Source organism: Bactrocera neohumeralis, chromosome 4, assembly GCF_024586455.1.
Source record: "Bactrocera neohumeralis isolate Rockhampton chromosome 4, APGP_CSIRO_Bneo_wtdbg2-racon-allhic-juicebox.fasta_v2, whole genome shotgun sequence".
Taxonomy (NCBI): domain Eukaryota; kingdom Metazoa; phylum Arthropoda; class Insecta; order Diptera; family Tephritidae; genus Bactrocera; species Bactrocera neohumeralis.
The window spans coordinates 49,513,837-49,534,716 of NC_065921.1; the positions used below are offsets into that span (position 1 = coordinate 49,513,837).

General features: G+C 35.8%; 2 protein-coding genes across 3 annotated transcripts in view; one reads left to right on the plus strand and one right to left on the minus strand.

Moving 5' to 3' along the window:
- Positions 1-20,880, plus strand: part of LOC126754522 (beta-glucuronidase) — an 86,386-nt gene that overhangs the window by 24,973 nt on the left and 40,533 nt on the right. The window contains exon 1 of one of the 2 annotated variants that reach the window (XM_050466578.1): positions 15,041-15,314. The exons of the other annotated variant lie outside the window; for it this stretch is intronic. The gene's annotated coding sequence lies outside the window, so the exon portion shown is untranslated. Of the gene's footprint in view, positions 1-15,040; positions 15,315-20,880 lie in introns of those variants that run through there. 2 annotated transcript variants of the gene reach the window in all.
- Positions 1,656-2,964, minus strand: LOC126754600 (uncharacterized). Its single transcript, XM_050466710.1, has 2 exons — positions 2,221-2,964; positions 1,656-2,163 (listed from the first exon to the last, which is right to left on the minus strand). Exons 1-2 carry the CDS (start codon positions 2,528-2,530, stop codon positions 1,739-1,741), a joined length of 735 nt encoding a protein of 244 aa, XP_050322667.1. The 5' UTR covers positions 2,531-2,964; the 3' UTR covers positions 1,656-1,738.

The window sequence follows — 20,880 nt, forward strand, 5'->3', positions numbered from 1 at the left end:
TCTATACTTCATTGTTATTGCTTTTCTTGTTTCTTTTGCCGTTTTTGCCATCAATAAAATTTTAATTTTGTGCAATTTCTACGACTTTATTTAATATTTAAGGTTTACGGTAACGGACGCGACGAATTTCAAACACCAATAAATTTTTTTAATCGTTTTTGCCGAGAGCCAATTATTACTTTTTTTAAGTGAAATGATGTATCTGCTTTTAGTCTGAAAGCAATTTACACTTCAAAACTTTGTTTACTAATGAGAACAATAAATGATGTTTTTCAAGAAGCAAACACAAAAAACTACCGTTATTCGATCTCCACTCAATCTGTCTGCTTGTTGAACATTATGTTACTATCAGCAGAAGATTTTTAAATTATAAAAACATCATAGTATTACTTTGAATTAGGGAATATAACAAGGAAAAACGTTGGTATATTTGGTCAAAAAGAGTCAGATTTTTGTAAATTTTGTGTATTCGTTGTATATTTCGGCTCAAAATTAGAAGAAAATAAAAATTCCTTTATATTTATAAAATAAACACATTTGAGATTTATTATTCATCAACAAAAAGTTTTCAGGAACTGTTTGAATTTTGCACGCGTGGTGGACCTTTTTTACGTTCAACTTTATTTGTCTTAGCCGCTCTTCCGCTTGCAGCCAAAATCTAATCAGAACAAAATCCAGTACGTATAGATTACCGCTTCTCTCTCTCCATTGTTGTAGTTCATTCAGCAATTATTATTGACAGTCGAATTAATTCAATAACTAGCAAGAATGATAGAATACAAGATTACGACACTAGTTTACAGTTAGTTTTTTTCGGTTTAGCTCTTGACAATTCTTACAAAAACAAATACATTGTGCAACAATTTCGTGACGTCACACTTATGCGTTGAGACGAACAAGCATAGAAATGCATACAAATTGTAAACAGAAAAGCAAACACTTTTTGAAACTCCCAAAATAATATTAATTCATTCGTCTTTGCAGGAAAAATTTCAATGGAATGTTTAGAATATTGTTGCGAGAAAATATGTATATAATTAGTTTTAGGCACATCCACAATAAGTAGAGTAGCATGTGTGGAAATTGTTCAAATGAAGAAAACCAGTGTAAATGTACTGTTGTATTTATTTAAATTTCTAAGCATAAATATATTAATTTTTTAAAATGAAATGTGCAGTGGCTTGTTTTAATAACACTGTCCAACAAATGAAGACTTTTTGAATGGAACAGAATAGCGACTCCATAATTCTGAAAGGGTATGTTGAGTAGATCATTTTTGTAGAACAAACTTATGGTCCAGCACGTCTGAGTTTTTTTTTACAGTGGGTCAAACTTTTCATTTTTTGGTCGAAGGGAGCATTATACTATATGAAAAAATGTTGTAAGTTAATGTCTGAGAGAATTCTTATGGTAAGAGTTGTATTGTGGAATTGTATGAGGATTATTTTTGTGGAAGATCTTAACCCTCTAACTGGTTTCTTTATGGGTCAATTTGACCCTTTTTTCGAGAAAATCTAAAAATATCCTTTAAAAAAGGACATTTAAGGATTAAAATATTCTACGAAAATGTTTGGCGGAAAATTTCAGTGGGGGTCACCAAAGACACCATTGTTGTAAATAAAGCTCTTTACGATTGATAAAAAAATTATAATTTTGTTTTAATAGTGGTTTATTATAGTATGTACATATTTATTTTTTTTGCTTCAGCAGTAGTAGGACAATGGATTAAAGATTAAACTTAATATGCTTTCCTGTATTTAGCTTGACGTGAATGTTCCGATGTGTCAAGGTTTCTGTACAAGCCCCATACGTATTCAGCAAGCATTACACTTTGGGATTTCCCTTTGAATCTTTCTTCCAATACCTTTATATCCTGATGAAACCTTTCACCGTGTTCATCTGAAACCGCTCCAAGGTTTTCTTTAAAAAAATTGAGATGAGAGTGCAGAAAATGCAGCTTTAGTGACATCTTAACGCCAATATTGTTAAAACCGATTAGCATGCTTTCAATATTTTCTGCATAGTTTTGTGCTTTTGAGTTTCCAAGGAATTCTGATATAACCAGCTGCATAAAGTCAAATGCTGTCTTTTGCATATCCGACAGATGACCATAAAATTCTTCATCTTGTAATAATTTTCTTATATCGGGTCCAACGAGCATTCCTAGAAAAGGTAGTTTACATTAAATGAAATAAATTATTTCTTAAAACCGTATTTTACCTTCTTTTAATTTTGCTGCAGATAATCTGGGGAAAATTGTTTGAATGCGTTTGAAAGCATATCCTTGTGTATTTAAGCTTTTAATAAAATTTTTCACCACGCCCAACTTAATATGCAGCGGTGGAAGTATGACCTTATCTTTTGGGACAAGAGATTCATGGATTACATTTAAGTCACCAATAATATTTTCTTTACGTTCTTCGAAATATTTAATATGATAATGGCTGCTGGTAGCACGTGAATCCCATTTACAAAGAAAGCACATATATTTTGTGTATCCTGTTTGCATTCCAGTCAATATTGCAATCATTTTGAAGTCTGCGCATACTTCCCATTTATATTTATAGTATTCAATTTTATTTAAGAGATTTGAAATATTTGCGTATGTTTCATCCTTTTTTGTGGAATACGCAACCGGTATTGATGGATGCTGATTTCCATTGTGCAGTAAAACTGCTTTTAAGCTGTGTTTCGAACTATCTATAAATAGTCGCCAAGCGGAAGAGTCCAGTGGAAGCTTTAGATATCTTAGAACCTCTTCAATACTGCAACAGTATACAAGTTCTTCTGATTTTTTAAAATAACTTTCCAAATCGGCGTGTCTTTTTCTTGGCGATGTAACTTTTACATCGGCTTTTATCAAATTCCTGTTTTTCAATCTGGAACATAATATTTCAGCTTTCTCTTTTGTTAGTCCTAAATCTCTTACAAGATCTTCAAAATAAGCTTGGTCTATCAAATTAGGACATACATATGTTTAAACCACCAGGAGGCAAGTAGCTTATATCTGATATGTTTTCAACCGCCGCTGTTATTTCTGTATTGGCGTAAGTCATATTGGCCGAAAATGTATGTGTAGGCGGTTGAGGCACCGGAACACCTTCACAGCGCACTTCTGGTAAAATGACATTATTTGTTGCTTCGTATGTCATTATCGCGTAGTGCCTTTGGCTTCTACCAAATTTGTAATTTACGCAGAAATAGCATGTATCTGATTTGTGATTTTCAGGTTCAATCCATACAATAGGCGCAGAAAATGGCAGCACTTTAGTACCGCCTTTGTACCAGGTCAAAAGACTACTTTCGCAAGTAGTACATACAGTTTTTGGTATCCAAGCTTCACATAAAAATCGTATTCCAAAGAAAAGAAAATATGGTTCTTCAATCAATATTCAATATCTTTCTTCTGCTTTGAAGGTGCGTAAAATGTCCACAAATAAAACAAAACCAATCTCTTAATTTGCAAACAGAATCCGCCATGCTTATTTAAGCTTTAATTGTTCTTTTTTTATATTAATTTTTGTAAAAATCACACCCGATATGTACTGCTTAGTAAGTCAATTATGCTTAATTTTATCACACCTGATTTGTAAGTCACAGCCGACTAGACGCGAGAAGTCAGTGTTTGGCCCGGCCGAACTTGACGACGTTTTCACCTACTTTGTATATGTTGGCGTGTAATTTTTTATCAATCGTAAAGAGCTTTATTTACAACAATGGTGTCTTTGGTGACCCCCACTGAAATTTTCCGCCAAACATTTTCGTAGAATATTTTAATCCTTAAATGTCCTTTTTTAAAGGATATTTTTTGATTTTCTCGAAAAAAGGGTCAAATTGACCCCTAATGAAACGAGTTAGAGGGTTAAGATCTTCCACAAAAATAATCCTCATACAATTCCACAATACAACTCTTACCATAAGAATTCTCTCAGACATTAACTTACAACATTTTTTTCATATAGTATAATGCTCCCTTCGACCAAAAAATGAAAAGTTTGACCCACTGTAAAAAAAAACTCAGACGTGCTGGACCATAAGTTTGTTCTACAAAAATGATCTACTCAACATACCCTTTCAGAATTATAGGGTCGCTATTCTGTTCCAAAAATGCTGTTGGACAGTGTAATTATTATGCAATTTAAGGATCGAAAACGAGTTTTTTCAGTTTTCCGGCCGATTTAAAAGTTGCCAAAAAATGGGTGTTATTTTGCAAAAGAAATGATATATTTAATACTAAATTAATAATTTCACAATTCTTTTATCATAATTTCATACATCTGATACATCTGAACTTATAATATATGTATATATTTATATACAACACAAGAAACGTCTTCTCCATTTGAATCACAACTTAATAGACAATTTTATTATCAATAGGCCGATATATTTCTTTAGAAATGATTCAAATCTTTTCACTCAACAATATTCAATCGCTTCACTAAAACTTTTCATTAAAAACGAAAGAATTAATAATATTTTGCGAATTTACAAAAGTGTTTACTTTTCTGTTTACAATTTGCAAGCCATTTGACAGTTTTTCACTCTTCTTCTTCTCAACACGTAACTATGACGTTTCATAATGGCGGTCGTCGTAATCTTGTATTCTATCATTCTTGATAACTAGTATTTGTCAACTCTTCATTGTCACGCAGAGTGATCACTCTCCCAGCAATCAACGCGCTCTTGCCCTGCAAGTGTTGGCGATGCTGTTAAGTGTTGTACTCATGATACTAAAAATGTATCAGAGAACAGATCTGTTAGTGGGTGGCCATTGCAGCTTAACTCCTCTCCTTCTTAATGAGGGACGTCCTCAATCCTGGAGATACTATTAGTTGATCTCAATTATTATTAAAGGAGTAGCAGCTCAATGTGATTAAGAAAGCAGAATGTAGAGCGATAAAATAATGGTGTAGTAGTGCAAAATTGTTTGCTTCATGCTGAATGATCTCTTAATGGAATACTTGTTCAAATAATTTTGAAATATGGATTCGTTCTGGAGTAAGCGGTAGATGTTTCATAAAATTATTCTTGATTTTTAGATTAAATATGGCTTATTACATTTTTATAATATTTCCTATAAAATTAGTCATACAATTCAAAAATGTTTAACAAACTTCATTAGTTTAAGCACAAAATATCGATAAAATAAAAGGAATTTTGTGAAATGCTTAGTTTACAATCAGTTGTATTTTTTTACTATAAATTCCGACTGGTTCTTAGCAATTATTCAGTTAATGTAGTATGTTTTTAATAACCATTGCGTTATATATTTACATGAAAAATTATTTTGTGTTATTAATTCAAGCAAAAAATGCGACTTCTTTCAAATTGTCTTTATGAACCACCCTCCCTTTAATAAGAACTCTTGTTCCTAAATCTTTGTCTATTATCTGCTCTTCATAAAGAGGGGTTAATTTATTTCCAAGTCTGGTGTTTCTCTTTACTAAGACTTTTTCACCAGCCTTAAATATGCGTTCTATTCTGTCTTTGTTGTGGGTATTTAATTCTAATTGCTGTGCGTGTCTCAACCGTGATGATATTTCGTTACTTACATTAGAATTGTCGGTTCTGGGTTGAAATATGTCTATTGGTCTTTTGTTAGTTACTGAGTGAATCGTTTTATTGTATTCTATTGTTTACAATAAAATTAAATCCCGTTTGTCATCAATACCCCTTTCTAACTTCATGCATCTTGCAATCTCCACCAATGTACTGTGAAGCCGCTCTACTTGTCTGTTAGATGTGCTGTGGAGTGGAAGAGCATTAACAATTTCGATACCGAAACTGTTGCCAAGAAGATATGACGGTATGGGAATTTAGTGACTTCTCATTATCGCAGTAAATGACTTTAGCATTAAGAAAAATGTTCAAAAGTTGTATGAGTTGAATCTACAATTGTTCTATATACTTACATAAGTATGTGCTAAAGTTTGCACGACTGTAAATTAGGAAAACTTGTCTAATCAAAATTATAAAATATTTTGAATCTGTAGAAAATATATCAATATGAAGGATTTCTCCTAAACACGATGGAATCGTCGTTCCAGCTATCTTTGATAATATCTATTATATTTTGACTTTGCACAGATTTTGTAATTTCTTACCTTTTCTTTTGGTTTTTTTCCAGTTTGGGAAAAAATTAGTCGTTCAAAATTTGTTTTACGTTTTCTTGTGCGGCGCGGTGAGCACGATTATATTCTGTAATTATGATTTCAAGTTGGTCATTTGGATCGAATATAAGAGTAAAAAATTTCTTGGCATATTTAAATCTGGTATTTGGAAATAATTTTACTAGGTCGTGTTGGATGTAGACTAGAATATCCAGATTGCAATGGATTGCATTCACTACGTTGGTGTGGACAAGGTTTTGAATAATCGCTAAAATAGTTAGGGGTTTTTCAGTTAATGACTGTTCACTATGGATCATTGCACAATCAGAATTGCCTTCCAACGTTTGATTTTTGCATTTGGGTTTTTTTCTCAAACTGCAAACGTTAATGGTTGGTGGTCTGTGAAAATGTTTAAGTGTCTTACACCATAGAGATAATTTCTAAGATTTTTTAATGCCCATACTATGGCCAAAAGTTCCCTCTCGTTTGTTGCAAAATTATGTTCATTTCCCCTTCAAAGTTCTAGATATCATCGATTCATTGGCCTCCCTTCTTGAGATAAAACAGCACCCAAGCCATAATTAGAAGCATCTATTGTCAAATCAAAAGGTTTTTAAAATCGGGGCAAGCGAGCATTACATCTTCAGATATCAAGATACGTTTTAAAATATCAAAAGCTTGGTACTGTATTGAATCTAGTGTGATATTTACTTTCTTTGATTGATAAGCACTGACTCTTCCATTTTCACCTTTTAGAATGTCTGTCAAAGGTTTGGCTATGCTAACAATCTTTAATGAAGCATCTATAATAGCTTGCCAGGGCTAAGAATGACCTTAGACTGAATAGATTTTTGAGGACTGAGAAGTTTAACATTGTATGAACCTTATCCGGACATGTTTTAATGCCTCCTCTTGACACAACAAATCCAAGGTATTCGATTTTGTTTTTAAAAAAATGTGACTTTTCTAATGACACTCTCATATTAGCATCATAAAGCTTTTTAAAACCCAGTTTACATCTTCAAGATGTTGTTCTTTTGTTTTTGAAATATTATCACATCATCTACATAGACATAGCAGCTTTTACCTATTTGTTGCCTAAGGACGTCATCTATAGCCCTCTGGAATATGCTAGAGGCATTTTTTAAACCAAATGGCAGTCTACAAAACTCATACTTCCCGTTACTTTCAGAAAATGCTGTTTTCTCTCTATCTCGTTCAGCCAGTTTAATTTGATGAAAACCTGATTTCAAATCAAGGGTTGTAAAATATTGCAAATGACCCATGTTAGACAATATCGACACTGCATTGGGAATTGGATATTTATCACCAATTGTTACTTCATTTAATTTTCGAAAATCTACTACCAAGCGTTTCTTCTTGTTACCTAACTCATCGAAACCTTTTTTGTCCACTACCCAAATTGGGTTGTTATAGGGAGATCTAGAGGGCCTAATAATGCCATGACGTAAAAGTTCTTTTATTTAATTTTTCACAATAATTTAATTTTTTCACCTAATGGATAAGGGTATAACTTAGAATATATAGGCCTTCATGTTTTGTACGAATGGTTGCAACGATATTTGTATTATATGGTAAATATTCATTTGGGTCTGCAATTGTATTTGAACGTTTCTCGACCATTTTTAAAAACTCTCCCTTCACTTCAAGATGTATGTTATTGTGTTGAATTTCTATAATATTTATGTCTCCACATTTAGTAAATAATAACTTTTCTTTTTCAAAGTCATGTGTAATTTCACCATCTTTTTGATCCACTATGGCATTAACCTGCGTCAGTAAGTCAAGCCCTATTATCGCATCAAAACTTATCGGGGTAGGTAAAATAAAAAAGTCAGTATTTATTCCGAATAAATATATTGTACATTTCTTAATTGCTTTAGTCGAACCATGAATTGATTTTACTAAAAATGGTTTGGCTAATGGTACAATCCCCTTTAGTTCGTTAAAGGGCTTGATGTAACTTTTCTCCACTTTATCGTAAAATTTTACAACCGTCAGACTTAAGGTACTAAGTTACTGCTCGATCAAATAAACTGGTCGTTTACCGCATAGGTGAAGTCAAGTCTAGCTATTCTTCTTCTTCAGCGTAGACACCGCTTACGCGATTATAGCCGAGTTAACAACAGCGCGCCAGTCGTTTCTTCTTTTCGCTACGTGGCGCCCATTGGATATTCCAAGCGCAGCCAGGTCCTTCTCCACTTGGTCCTTCCAACGGAGTGGAGGTCTTCCTCTTCCTCTGCTTCCCCCGGCGGGTACTGCGTCGAATACTTTCAGAGCTGGAGTGTTTTCGTCCATTCGGGCAACATGACCTAGCCAGCGTAGCCGCTGTCTTTTAATTCGCTGATCAATGTCAATGTCGTCATATATCTCATACAGCTCATCGTTCCAACGAATGAGATATTCGCCGTGGCCAATGCGCTAAGGACCATAAACCTTTCGCAGAACTTTTCTCTCGAAAACTCGCAACGTCGACTCATGAGTTGTTGTTATCGTCATGGCCTATGCACCATATAGCAGGACGGGAATTATGAGTGATTTAAAGTGTTTGGTTTTTGTTCGTCGATAGAGGACTTTGCTTCTCAATTGCCTACTCAGTCCGAAGTACCACCTGTTGGCAAGAGTTATCCTGCGTTGGATTTCCAGGCTGACATTGTTGGTGGTGTTTATGCTGGTTCCCAAATATACGAAACTATCTACAACTTCAGAGTTATGACTGTCAACAGTGACGTGAGAGCCAAGTCGCGAGTGCGACGACTGTTTGTTTGATGACAGGAGATATTTCGTCTTGCCCTCGTTCACTGCCAGACCCATTTGCTTTGCTTCCTTATCCAGTCTGGAGAAAGCCGAACTAACGGCGCGGGTGTTGAGGCCGATGATATCAATATCATGAGCATACGATAGGCAGTCGCCTTGCCTGAAACCTCGTTTGGTATCGAACGGCTCGGTGAGGTCCTTCCCGTACCTGACGGAGCTTTTCGTGTTGCTCAACGTCAGTTTACACAGCCGTATTAGTTTTGCGGGGATACCAAATTCAGACATCGCGGCATAAAGGCAGCTCCTTTTCGTGCTGTCGAAAGCAGCTTTGAAATCGACGAAGAGGTGGTGTGTGTCGATTCTCCTCTCACTGGTCTTTTCTAATATTTGGCGCATGGTGAATATCTGGTCGGTTGTTGATTTGTCAGGTCTGAAGCCACACTGATAAGGTCCAATCAGTTTGTTGACGGTGGGCTTTAATCTTTCACACAATACGCTCGATAGAACCTTATACGCGATGTTGAGGAGGCTTATCCCACGGTAGTTGGCGCAGATTGTGGGGTCTCCCTTTTTATGGATTGGGCATAGCACACTTAAATTCCAATCGTTGGGCATGCTTTCGTCGGACCATATTTTACAAAGAAGCTGATGCATGCTCCTTATCAGCTATTATGGCTTTGAAATTTAACACGGTGCTAAAAGAAGCTAGAATACTGTCTGCAGAACCGCTAATCTTACATATTTCTAATTATTGCGATCGCTTGGTAGTGTTTAGCACTTCCGTCGTACCTTTCATATAATCTGTAGGCTGTGTGCGCCGCTTGCCTCCATGACACATAAAGTTCTGGTTTGCCGTCAAATTCAGGTAAAGATTTTGCAAGAACCAGGGTTTCATCACATTGCTCATTCCCTACAATTCTCACTTTCTCAAAATATTCTACGTTTTCAGTCCGAGTATTAGTAAACTGTTTTGTCATTTCATCTAACTTTTTATCAAAATCTTCCTTCTGTGCTTTTAATGCAGCTGATATCGCTGCAGTAACAATAGCTCTCAGTTCATTAGTATTCATATTTATTTCGTTTTTATCTTTTAAAACTAATGTATCAACAAGTAAGGAAGGGCTAAGTTCGGGTGTCACCGAACATTTTATACTCTCGCACGACAGAGTGATAATCGAGATTTCATTATCACTCATTTACATATTTTTCAAATACCGTATTTGTGTAAAGTTTTATACCGCTGTCATCATTGGTTCCTAATGTATGTATATTGATGTATTATGCAGAGAAGGCATCAGATGGAATTCAAAATAGCGTTATATTGGAAGAAGGCGTGGTTGTGAACAGATTTCACCCATATTTCGTACATGTTATCAGGATGTTAAGAAAACATTATATACCGAATTTCATTGAAATCGGTCAAGTAGATATGGTTTTTGGTTCATAAGTGGGCGACGCCACGCCCATTTTCAAGTTTAAAAAAAAGCCTAAGCCTGGATGCAGCTTCCTTCTGCCATTTTTTCCGTAAAATTTAGTGTTTCTGACGTTTTTTGTTAGTCGGTTAACGCACTTTTAGTGATTTTCAACATAACCTTTGTATGGGAGGTGGGCCTGGTTATTATCCGATTTCTTCCATTTTTGAACTGTATATGGAAATGCCTGAAGAAAACGACCCTGTAGAGTTTGGTTGACATAGCTATAGTAGTTTCTGAGATATGTACAAAAAACTTAGTAGGGGGCTGGGCCACGCCCACTTTTCCAAAAAAAAATTACGCTTACATATGCCCCTCCCTAATGCGATCCTTTGTGCCAAATTTCACTTTAATATCTTTATTTATGGCTTAGTTATGACACTTTATAGGTTTTCGGTTTCCGCCATTTTGTGGGCGTGGCAGTGTGCCGATTTTGCCCATCTTCGAACTTAACCTTCTTATGGAGCCAAGAAATACGTGTACCAAGTTTCATCATGATATCTCAATTTTTACTCAAGTTACAGCTTGCACGTACGGACAGACAGACATCCGGATTTCAACTCTACTCGTCACCCTGATCACTTTGGTATATATAACCCTATATCTGACTCTTTTAGTTTTAGGACTTACATACAACCGTTATGTGAACAAAACTATAATACTCTCCTTAGCAACTTTGTTGCGAGAGTATAAAAATTTGCGTCTGCTGTGAGATATTTGAGTTCAAAACAATTCGATGACGTACAGCTACATATTTGATTAAGTTTAGTAAAACATCCCGCGTGTTAAGAAATTTTTAATATCATTTTCGGTTTTAGCAACCCAAAAATTAGCAAGAAAGCGCCTCTAACATCACATCACATATATTGCTAACATACATATGTACATACATATATAAATATATACATATATATAATATATATGTTAGAGTGATTCAAAAAAAAAAATTTTTTTTTCGTTTGGTACTCGGAAAATTAGGTTCCTAGACACCTCTAAGAAAGCCTCTCCAAACATGAGTTTTTAATTGTAACGGGAAGGTCCTCCTACATACAGTTTTCTATTTTTTCTTATTATCAAATAGAAAAATGTATATCTCGCTTCCAACTACTTGAAAAAATATCTTGTTCCTTAGATCTTGAATTTAATGCTCTACAAAAAAGGTCTATTGTGATTTTTTCGTAAACCCCACCGTTTAAAAGATATTAACGGTTGAAGTTTGATTATTTTTGGGAAAATTTTTTATTTCTTATGAATTTAATAACTCAATGAAAAAAAATTATTATGAATGATGAAACTCGCAGTTTTGTAGGAAATTTACTGCTCTATAAAAATGGTCTCTTATGATTTTTCGATTAAGTTAAGCGTTTACGAGATATTCATCGTCAAACATCAATGCATATTAGGGTGGATCAAAAAAAAAAATTTTTTTTTTCGTTTGGTACTTTGAAAAATAGGTGCCTAGACACCTCTAAGAAAGCCCTTCCAAAAGTCTATTCATAATAATTTTTTTTCATTGAGTTATAAAATTCATAAGAAATAAAAAATTTTCCCAAAAATAATCAAACTTTAACTGTTAATATCTTTTAAACGTTTGGGTTTACGAAAAAATCATAGTAGACCTTTTTTGTAGAGCATTCAATTTCCTACAAAATCTAAGGAACAATATATTTTTTTAAGTAGTTGGAAGCGAGATATAAATTTTTCTATCTTATAATACGAAAAAAAAGAAAACTGTATGTAGGAGGACCTTCCCGTTACAATTAAAAACTCTAGGAACCAATTTTTTCGAGTACCAAACGAAAAAAAAAAAATTTTTTTTTTTGAATCACTCTAATATATGTGTATTGGAGTTTTCTAAATTTCTTTATTCATCTTGGCACCTCAAAAAATAACAAAATGTTGCATTAATATGCGAATTAAAAATCAATGTAAATTAAGAAAGTAAATACAATAAACAATGGAAGAGGAATTACCGTATTGACATGCTTTGCAAGTGCAGAGTGGGATCGCAAACAGAAACGCGTCTGCAATAGTTGGGCGCAATATAGTGCAGAAAATGTACTAAACGTTTTAATGCAAATATTTAAAATAAATAATTTGTGGCGAGTGATGACAAACCAAGAAAGTATTACGATTTTACTATTATGTTACTTTATTATTTAAAATTAAATAATATTTCGAACGTTATCTGTTTCATACAATACGTTCACTTACTTATACAATATCTACATGACAAGATATCTGTATATTATTATCCTTATATATTAATACAGTCGAATATGTGAACCTCAGTATCTACCGACAATATCAGTTGATATGTTATCCTGTTATCCAGAGACATCCAGAGAGCATCTTTTCCTGACACTAATGTGTTCTAATGTGGAGGATGGAGTCATGTGTAGAAGTTCACGCAAGTGAGGAATTAATTGTCATTCACTTGGAAGTGGCCAGATCGATGACGATGGAGCAGACGTTCCATTGCCCAACCATGAAGAAGTTCGAATAGCAATTACCCGCTTGAAGAACAATAAAGCAGCGGGGGCCAATGGATTGCCGGCCGAGCTATTCAAACACGGCGGCGAAGAACTGATAAGGACCATGTGGAATATGGTTGGACGAAAGCATGCCCAACGATTGGAACTTAAGTGTGCTCTGCCAAATCCACAAAAAGTGGGATCCCACAATCTGCGCCAACTACCTTGGGATAACCCTCATCAACATCGCGTAAAAGATTCTATTGAGAGTATTGTGTGAAAGATAAAAGCCCACCGTCAGCAAATTGGTTAGATCTTATAAGTGTGGCTTTGGACCTAGCAAATCAACATGCGCCAAATTTTGGAAAAGACCTGTGAAAGGAGAATCGACATACACCACCTCTTCGTAGATTTTAAAGCTGCTTTTGACTGCATGAAAAGGAGCTGCCTTTATACCGTAGATAATTCTTCTATCTTTGAACCAGTATCAACAAAAACAATAATGTCAGCCTCGAAATCCAACGCAGAATAACTCTTACCAAAAGGTACTACTTCGGACTGAGTATGCAATTGAGAAGTAAAGTCCTCTTTATAAGTCACTCATGATTCCCGCCCTGCTATATGGTGCAGAGGCAAGGACGATGACAACATCAATGGAACTATGAGCTGTATGAGATATACGACAGCATTTACATATGTTTGTATGTAGGTCTGCGAATTAAAATACAGCGGCTACGCTGACTAGGTCATGTCGTCCGAATGGAAAAAACAGTGAAAGAGGAAGACTTCCAATCCGTTGGAAAGACCAGATGGAAAATGACCTGGCTTCGCGTAGAATCTCAAATTGGCGCCACATAGAAAAAGAAGAAACGACTAGCGCGCTTTTTTTATCTCGACTATAACAGCGTAATTGGTGTCTACGCCAGTAAAGAAAAAGAATGTGTCCTAGTGACAAAAATTAATCAAATTGGGCGAATACTTCTCTTAGCACCCATATAAAAAAATTATTAGTTATTTTATTAAAATTGCACGGAAGGGTGTACTCCTCCTGAAATAAGTTTAACGCCTTAATGAAGACAATCAATCCAGACCTTGCCCTGAATAAAATCGGTCAAGACCTATGTCGAGCACCCATGAAACAATAAAACCCTTAACTTCGGTTGCACCGAGGCTATAATATCCTTCATAAAGATTCCTAACAAGAACTTGATTCTGATATTCAGTTTATATGGCACCTATATGTTATAATAGTCCGACCTGCAGAATTTGTTCGAAAATTGTGGCATTGCCTTAGGTGATAATCCATATTAATATTATGAAGATATCTCAACTAATAAAATAGTTGTCCATACAAACACATGATTCCGATCGTTCAGTTTGTATAGCAGTCATATGCTACAGTGATCGGATCTGAAAAATATCTTCGGAGATTGCACCATTGCCTCAGATAGTAACTCCTCACTAATTTGGTGAATATCTCTCATCAAATGTAAAAGTTTTCCTTATAAGCACTTGATTCCGGTCGTTCAATTTGTATGACAGCTATACTTGTATGCTACAGTCATCCGACTTGGCCCGTGCCAACAAAAAAGCAGCTTCTTGAGGGACTTCAGATCGGTGTATAAGCTTCCAGGAAACTTTATATACCCGGTTCAGAGTATAAAAATAATTAACTAATATAGAACTATACAAATAGGCATAATTAATACTATGATACTAAATATAATTGAAATCCACTCACGGTTTCTGCGCATAAGGTTAAATAAAACATTTTAAGTAACAAGATTCACAGCATGCTGAAATGTACAGAGTACAAGTATGCGTATTAATGAAATATGATTTCAGATGAAAAACGGTGCTGATCCCAAACTCGTTACGATACACTAAACAAAATTAATTCAATGGATATTACAAACGAAAACTAAAAAAATTTGTACAAATTGATTTTTGATGACTATAAAATTAAGTTGATTAAGCTAACTGGCACTCTAAAGATACCACAGAAATTTTGGGGCACAATTAAGACAAACACCGTGTTTTAAATTTATTAAAACGGTATTTTCTTTACCTAGCTACTTACGACAGTTTTCTACTCTCATCGTTAATTTTGCCCACTGTACAATGAATTAACAAGACGTCAACGCCTGACTTTCTAAATCGTTCGGTTGAATTCTTGTGGTCAGTTGATTTGTGGCGAGTAAGTGTACGAGTAGTATGTTTGGAGGCGGACGATTGGAGATGTGCACTATTATTGTCATGGTATAAACAGTCTATTGAAATGTGAAACTAACACAGAAGTGTAGACAAAGGATCAATAATTAATAAAAAAAATAAAAGAGTATTTAATAAGTTCAATTGTGCTGTAACTGTCAATTCATGTGCAAATGGACATCGTTTCCTTTAGTACTCAGTCAATTAATTTCAATTTCACCAATGCTGTAAATATGTGAGAGTGAGTGACCTTAAAATCAACTGAGGTACGTATGTAGGGTTATTTAAAAAAATAACCATCATAAGGAATTCAATTGTAAAACCTTTTAAAAATTATTTAGTACTTTACTAATTGCAACCACTGGCGACTTATGCCATTCATAATAAGGGAAAGTAAAATGTGTGGTGGCCCTGTCCCTCTACCTTCGCATGGCATTGTGAAAAGTAGGTCTCACAACGTCTCGTGTTTAGCGTATATTTTCACCAATCAATTACCTACTGTTTTCTCTGCGTTTGTCATACACAGTTCACAAGTCTCGTGCTTCAGAGTCGAGGAAACCAAAAGTGTTAATACGAACACAATTGTTTGTTTAACGCAAAGAATAAGAAATAAATAAGAACGAGGTGTAAATTCACGAATGTATGCATATATTTATATACATATATACGCTCTTTTATACTCTGTACAGGGCATAATAAGTCAGCCGCGAAGTTTGTATCACCAATGAGCACCAATTTTATCTTTCGTTTTGGGGACCTGATAACTAGCAGGTCACAAAACTAAAAAGAACTCTTGTCTGTAATTTTGAATGTACTGAATAGAGATCATCATAGATATTAATCGATTGTGTTTTTTTTTTATATTTTGTAAGCAATTCAAACACGAAAAGGTTAAAAATAAATCAGTTTTACATAAACTTCGTAAATATTATGAAACAAAGTGAACATATATTTTTATTTTTATTGATAATTAGGTTTTTTGACTATGTTATAGAAAGTTTAATATTTGTTATCGACATATTTATTTTCGTTAAAGTGTAAAAGCATCTCTGAATAAGGAAATGTAATAGATTTTGTGACTGTCACTTACAGAATAGCAAAATCGTCTCAAGTCTCAAAAATTGTCTCTAACTTAAAATTTCAAATTTAGAAACTTGAGACTGTATCACAGTACAGAATCGCACGGTTAAGCTACTTAATCGATTTTTCGAAGTCAACCTTTACCGTCTAAAGTCGATCAAAAAACGATTATTAAGATTCGATTTTACGGTTAAGTAACAAATGACACTTGATAACAAACCGTGTGAAAGAAAGTCAAACAATATTATTATATTCAGGCTTTGTCCGGAAAGTAATAGGACTAATTTTCATCCGCCGCGACTAGGAGCGTTCCTTGCTAACGAACGAGCGGCTGGTCAGTTGTCTCCGAGCACCTGGAGAGTCAAGACAAACATTTTCGTGCGACGTGTTTCTGTGAGTGATGCAAGCCGAGAATGCAGTGCTCGTTAGATCAGAGGTAGACGATTAAATTCTGTGTGAATCTTGGTAAATCTGCGACAGAGACGTTTGATAAATTTCAGAAAAAGCTTACCCAGATGTTGCTTTAGGAAGAAGTGTTTTTCGGTGGGACCGGCTCTTTTTGGAGGGCCGGGAAGAGGTCGCTGATGTAGACCGTGTTGGGAGATCTGCCATCGTGTGCGGAAAGTTTTAAACTCAGATCGTCGACTAAGTATTCCTTTAATTGCTCAGATGTTAAATTTATAAAAATCTGTGGTTTATGACATTGAGTCGGAGCACTTGAACATGCGCAAGGTGTGCGCGAATTGGAAGTTGCACCACGACAGCTTTCTTGTAAAGACAGAAATTTTTTTGTTTCCTTACCTGAAAAGGGCGATGAAACGCAAGCGTTTTCGGCTCTCAAGACTATTCCCGAGAAAGCCTACCGTGACGCCTTCAATGCTTGGAAATCGCGCTGGCGGCGCGGCATCGACGCAGAAGGAACCTATTTTGAAAGTTTTTAAAGAATTGTACCGATTGGTTCTAAATTAATTTATTTAAATCGACTTTGTCCTACTACTTTCCGGACAAATCCTGTATATACATATATACAACAGCCGTAATATAATAACAGGACGACTAGTTTGATTTGACATCTAAATAAAGCACACAAAATTGACTTAACTGTTGTTAATTATAATTGCACTAGAACAACGAGGCAAGACAGTGGTGATAAATATTATCAGTTTCACAACCTAAACAAGTAAATAAATATATTTTTATTAGAACTTTCAAATTTTTTTTTTTATAAATTTATTCAAAATTTAATTTGTTAGGTTAAGTCGTGCTTTTCTGAGTAAGTTTTTTTATTTTGAAAATATTTAATATACTTACTATCTGAAAATAAAAGAATACGCTTAAATTCTATTCACAAGGAAAACAAAGAAACCATATCAACCGCTTATCTCATTTAATATAAATTACGAAAATTAAGTTTCTGTTTAAATTCGCGTTTAATTATAAATTTTTTAAAGATTATTTAATTGATATTGACTATTTAGTATTTCAGCATTTATTATACATACGACGACCCGACATCAACGAGACAAAGATTCAACCTATATTTGGCATGTCTTCCCTCAAATTGTTAATTTGATTTACATATGTACATATGTCCAGGGATTGTTGTTATTTGAGAACCATTGCTTAACGGTTAAGATGTATGCTTCAGCATAACATAACATCACTTTACTTAAAATTTTGCAATAAGCAGATAAGTATTTTATTGCGTTTTCTACCGTTATCTTAAAGTATTTCAACGTCTCGCCTATTTTTCGGAACGAAAATCTCTTTTTATGAATATGTTTTATTTGTTCTCTAAGCTGAACGCCATAATGCCGTCCTCAGCTCATTTTGAATCATGAAACTATAATATTTCGCTATTCGTTCAATATATAATTATATTCATCTACTTAGTGCTATTTTTAAAAGAAATTATTACGTAAAATTTCGTGCCCCTATTATTTCGCACAGGCTCAACAGAACTCACATCACAAAATGAGTTCAGAACGAAAATCCATTCTTATCCGTATAACACAAATGTAAATGTAAGTATGTTTGGGAGACAATATTCCGACCGAACATTTGAAGTGATTATATTACATTTAATCTATTTACTAATCTAAACCGTTCTGTAGATTTATAAAACAGCTATTTTTAACATTTAAAAATTGACATTGTTTATATTAATTACAAAAAAACATTTTTATTTTTTTTTTTAGGCCGTAAGGAGGGTTTAAATTTTTTTTTTTTAATGCCTTCGCACCATATAGGGATCGTCATCCTACGTAAGTGGTGTACCCACTAAAACACTCCCCCCTTCTATCATGGAATGTTTTCCCCTACCCCGGGACCGCTTTCGCATTACTTCAGGGCAAGATTTCCAAGATGGACCCATTACAGGTCTATTTCTACTCTCCCTGCGTCCAGGGATGCCTACGATTTTGTAGCCAGCATCAAGCTATTTGGCTCGTCTTCTATTGGGAATCTGCGTCCATGTCTCTTTTCTTACTGCGTAGAACATGTTCCACGTACGAGGCAATTATTTTCCAGTTTTCACTGCTAGATATCATTTTTTCTAAGAGATTTTCCGCACTTAGTTCTCCGAGTTTGTTTTGTACAGTCCTCCGTGCTTCTTTCCACCGGTGGCACTTGAAAATGGTATGGTTTGCATCGTCTAGTGGTTCGTCTCCGTAAATACATGCTGGGCTTTCTGCTTTTCCCACGTTGTATAGGTATTTTCGGAAATACCCGTGACCGGACAGCATCTGTGTTATATAGTAATTTACCTCGCCGTGTTTTCTACTGTGCCACTTCTCTATTTCTTTGATCAGTTTTGCGGTCCATCTTCCTTTGCTCTCCCTTGTCCATCGATCTTGCCAGAGTTCGAGAGTTTGCTTTCTCGCCTGTTGTCTTGTGGCCATGTGTATTTCTATTCCGTCTTTCTTCCATAGCCAGAGTTGTCTTCTCTCCTTTGCAAGAAGGTCTATTGGGATGACGCCGCTTATCACTAGCACTGCGGATTCGGATACAGTGCGGTACGCCGTGGCGACTCTCAAGGCTGCTGTTCTCTGCACTTTAGCAAGCACTTTTCGTCTATGTTCTACATTTAATGTATCGGCCCATATTTCGCTACCGTATAGTAGCACTGACTGTGTTGTGTCCATAAGCTATTTCCTTCTACTTGCAAGTGGGCCTCCGATGTTTGCCATGAGCCTTGATAGCGCCATGGTTATATTTGCTGACTTTTTTGCAGCATGTTGGATTTGAGCCCAGTACGTCAATTTGTTGTCCATTCTTATTCCAAGGTATTTTAGGGTTTTCGTCGTTTTAATAGTTTCTGAATGAACTTGCATGTTAACCTCCAGCGGGATATGTTTCCTAGTGAACAGGATCAGTTCTGTTTTTTCAGCAACTAGGCTGAGGCCGTGTGAGTCCAACCATGTCTGTGTTCGTATCATAACTTGTGTCAGTCGACGCCTGGCCATGTCGGTATTACGCGCGGTTATGACGGCATCAAGCATTTCAACGTTTAAGATTCCATCGTAGCTGGCATTCCATAGATCTGGTCCAAGTATTGATCCCTGCGCTGCTCTAGAGGTTATTTCCTTACTTTGTGGGCCATCACTCGTATCGTATAGTAGTTTCCTGTCTTTAAGATAGCTTCGTACCATTTTCATCAAGTAGAGGGGCGTTTTGAAACGACTTTCTAGTGCGTCGATCATATTTTCCCATTTTGCGCTATTGAATGCATTTCGTATGTGGATTGTTGCGAGGAGGACTATTGGCCTCGAGAAGTTGTTCTTTCGATGAGCTTCCTCCACGCTGCGCACGACGTCTTCCACAGCTCCTATGGTGGACCTGCCTGGTCTGAAGCCATGTTGTCGCTCTGATAGGCCTCCAGCATCGTCTTTCTAATAGCGTTCCTGCTGTATCTAGCATGCGTAAAGGTCGGTATGCTGATGGTGTTCCTGGGTCTCCTTTGCCTTTGCTTATTAGGGTCAGATGCTGCCTCTTCCATATTTCTGGGAAAATACCCTCGTTCAAACATGCATTATATATGGATAGCAGTAAGTGCGGTCGTTCCATAGCGATTAGCTTTAACACTTCCGCTGGTATCCCATCAGGCCCAGGGGCTTTTCTGGTCTTTAAAGTGTTTGCGGCCGTGTTCATTTCCTCCAAGGTGAAAGGCGGACATGAGCTCTCTTGTGTATGTTCTGGTGGGTCTCTTCCCAGGTCATGGGTTGGGAACAGAGTGTTTACGATGTGCTCCATAGCTGCGGCGTTTAACTCAGGGGTAGACTGTTTTGCTCCTAGTTTTTTCATTACGATCTTGTATCCGAGACCCCACGGAATTTTGTTTATATCGTTACGTAGCTCTTCCCATTTATCTTTCTTTGTCTTTGTTATTGCGTCTTTCAGCTCATTTTTCGCAGCTTTATATTCCCTATGCTCTTCTATTCCGTTTCTTCCTCTTCTTCTAGCTCTTGTGTATCGTCGCCTTTTGCACAGACAAGTTTGTCTAAGATTTCGGATTTCGTCGGTCCACCAGTAAATTGCTTTCTTTGGATGTCCGCCTTTTATTTTGGGCATTGCTACTTTACATGCCTCAGTAATGGTGCTCAGAGTTGCTTGGACAATCAACCTGGCTGTGCATCTATGGCCGCAAGGAGCTTTCCTGAGTCTAGCTTGGAAGCGTTCCATTTACGTGTTCCTCTTCTTTTTTTCTGGACCTATGAGGTAGGATATGTATAGGTGGTCGCTACCAGTATAGTC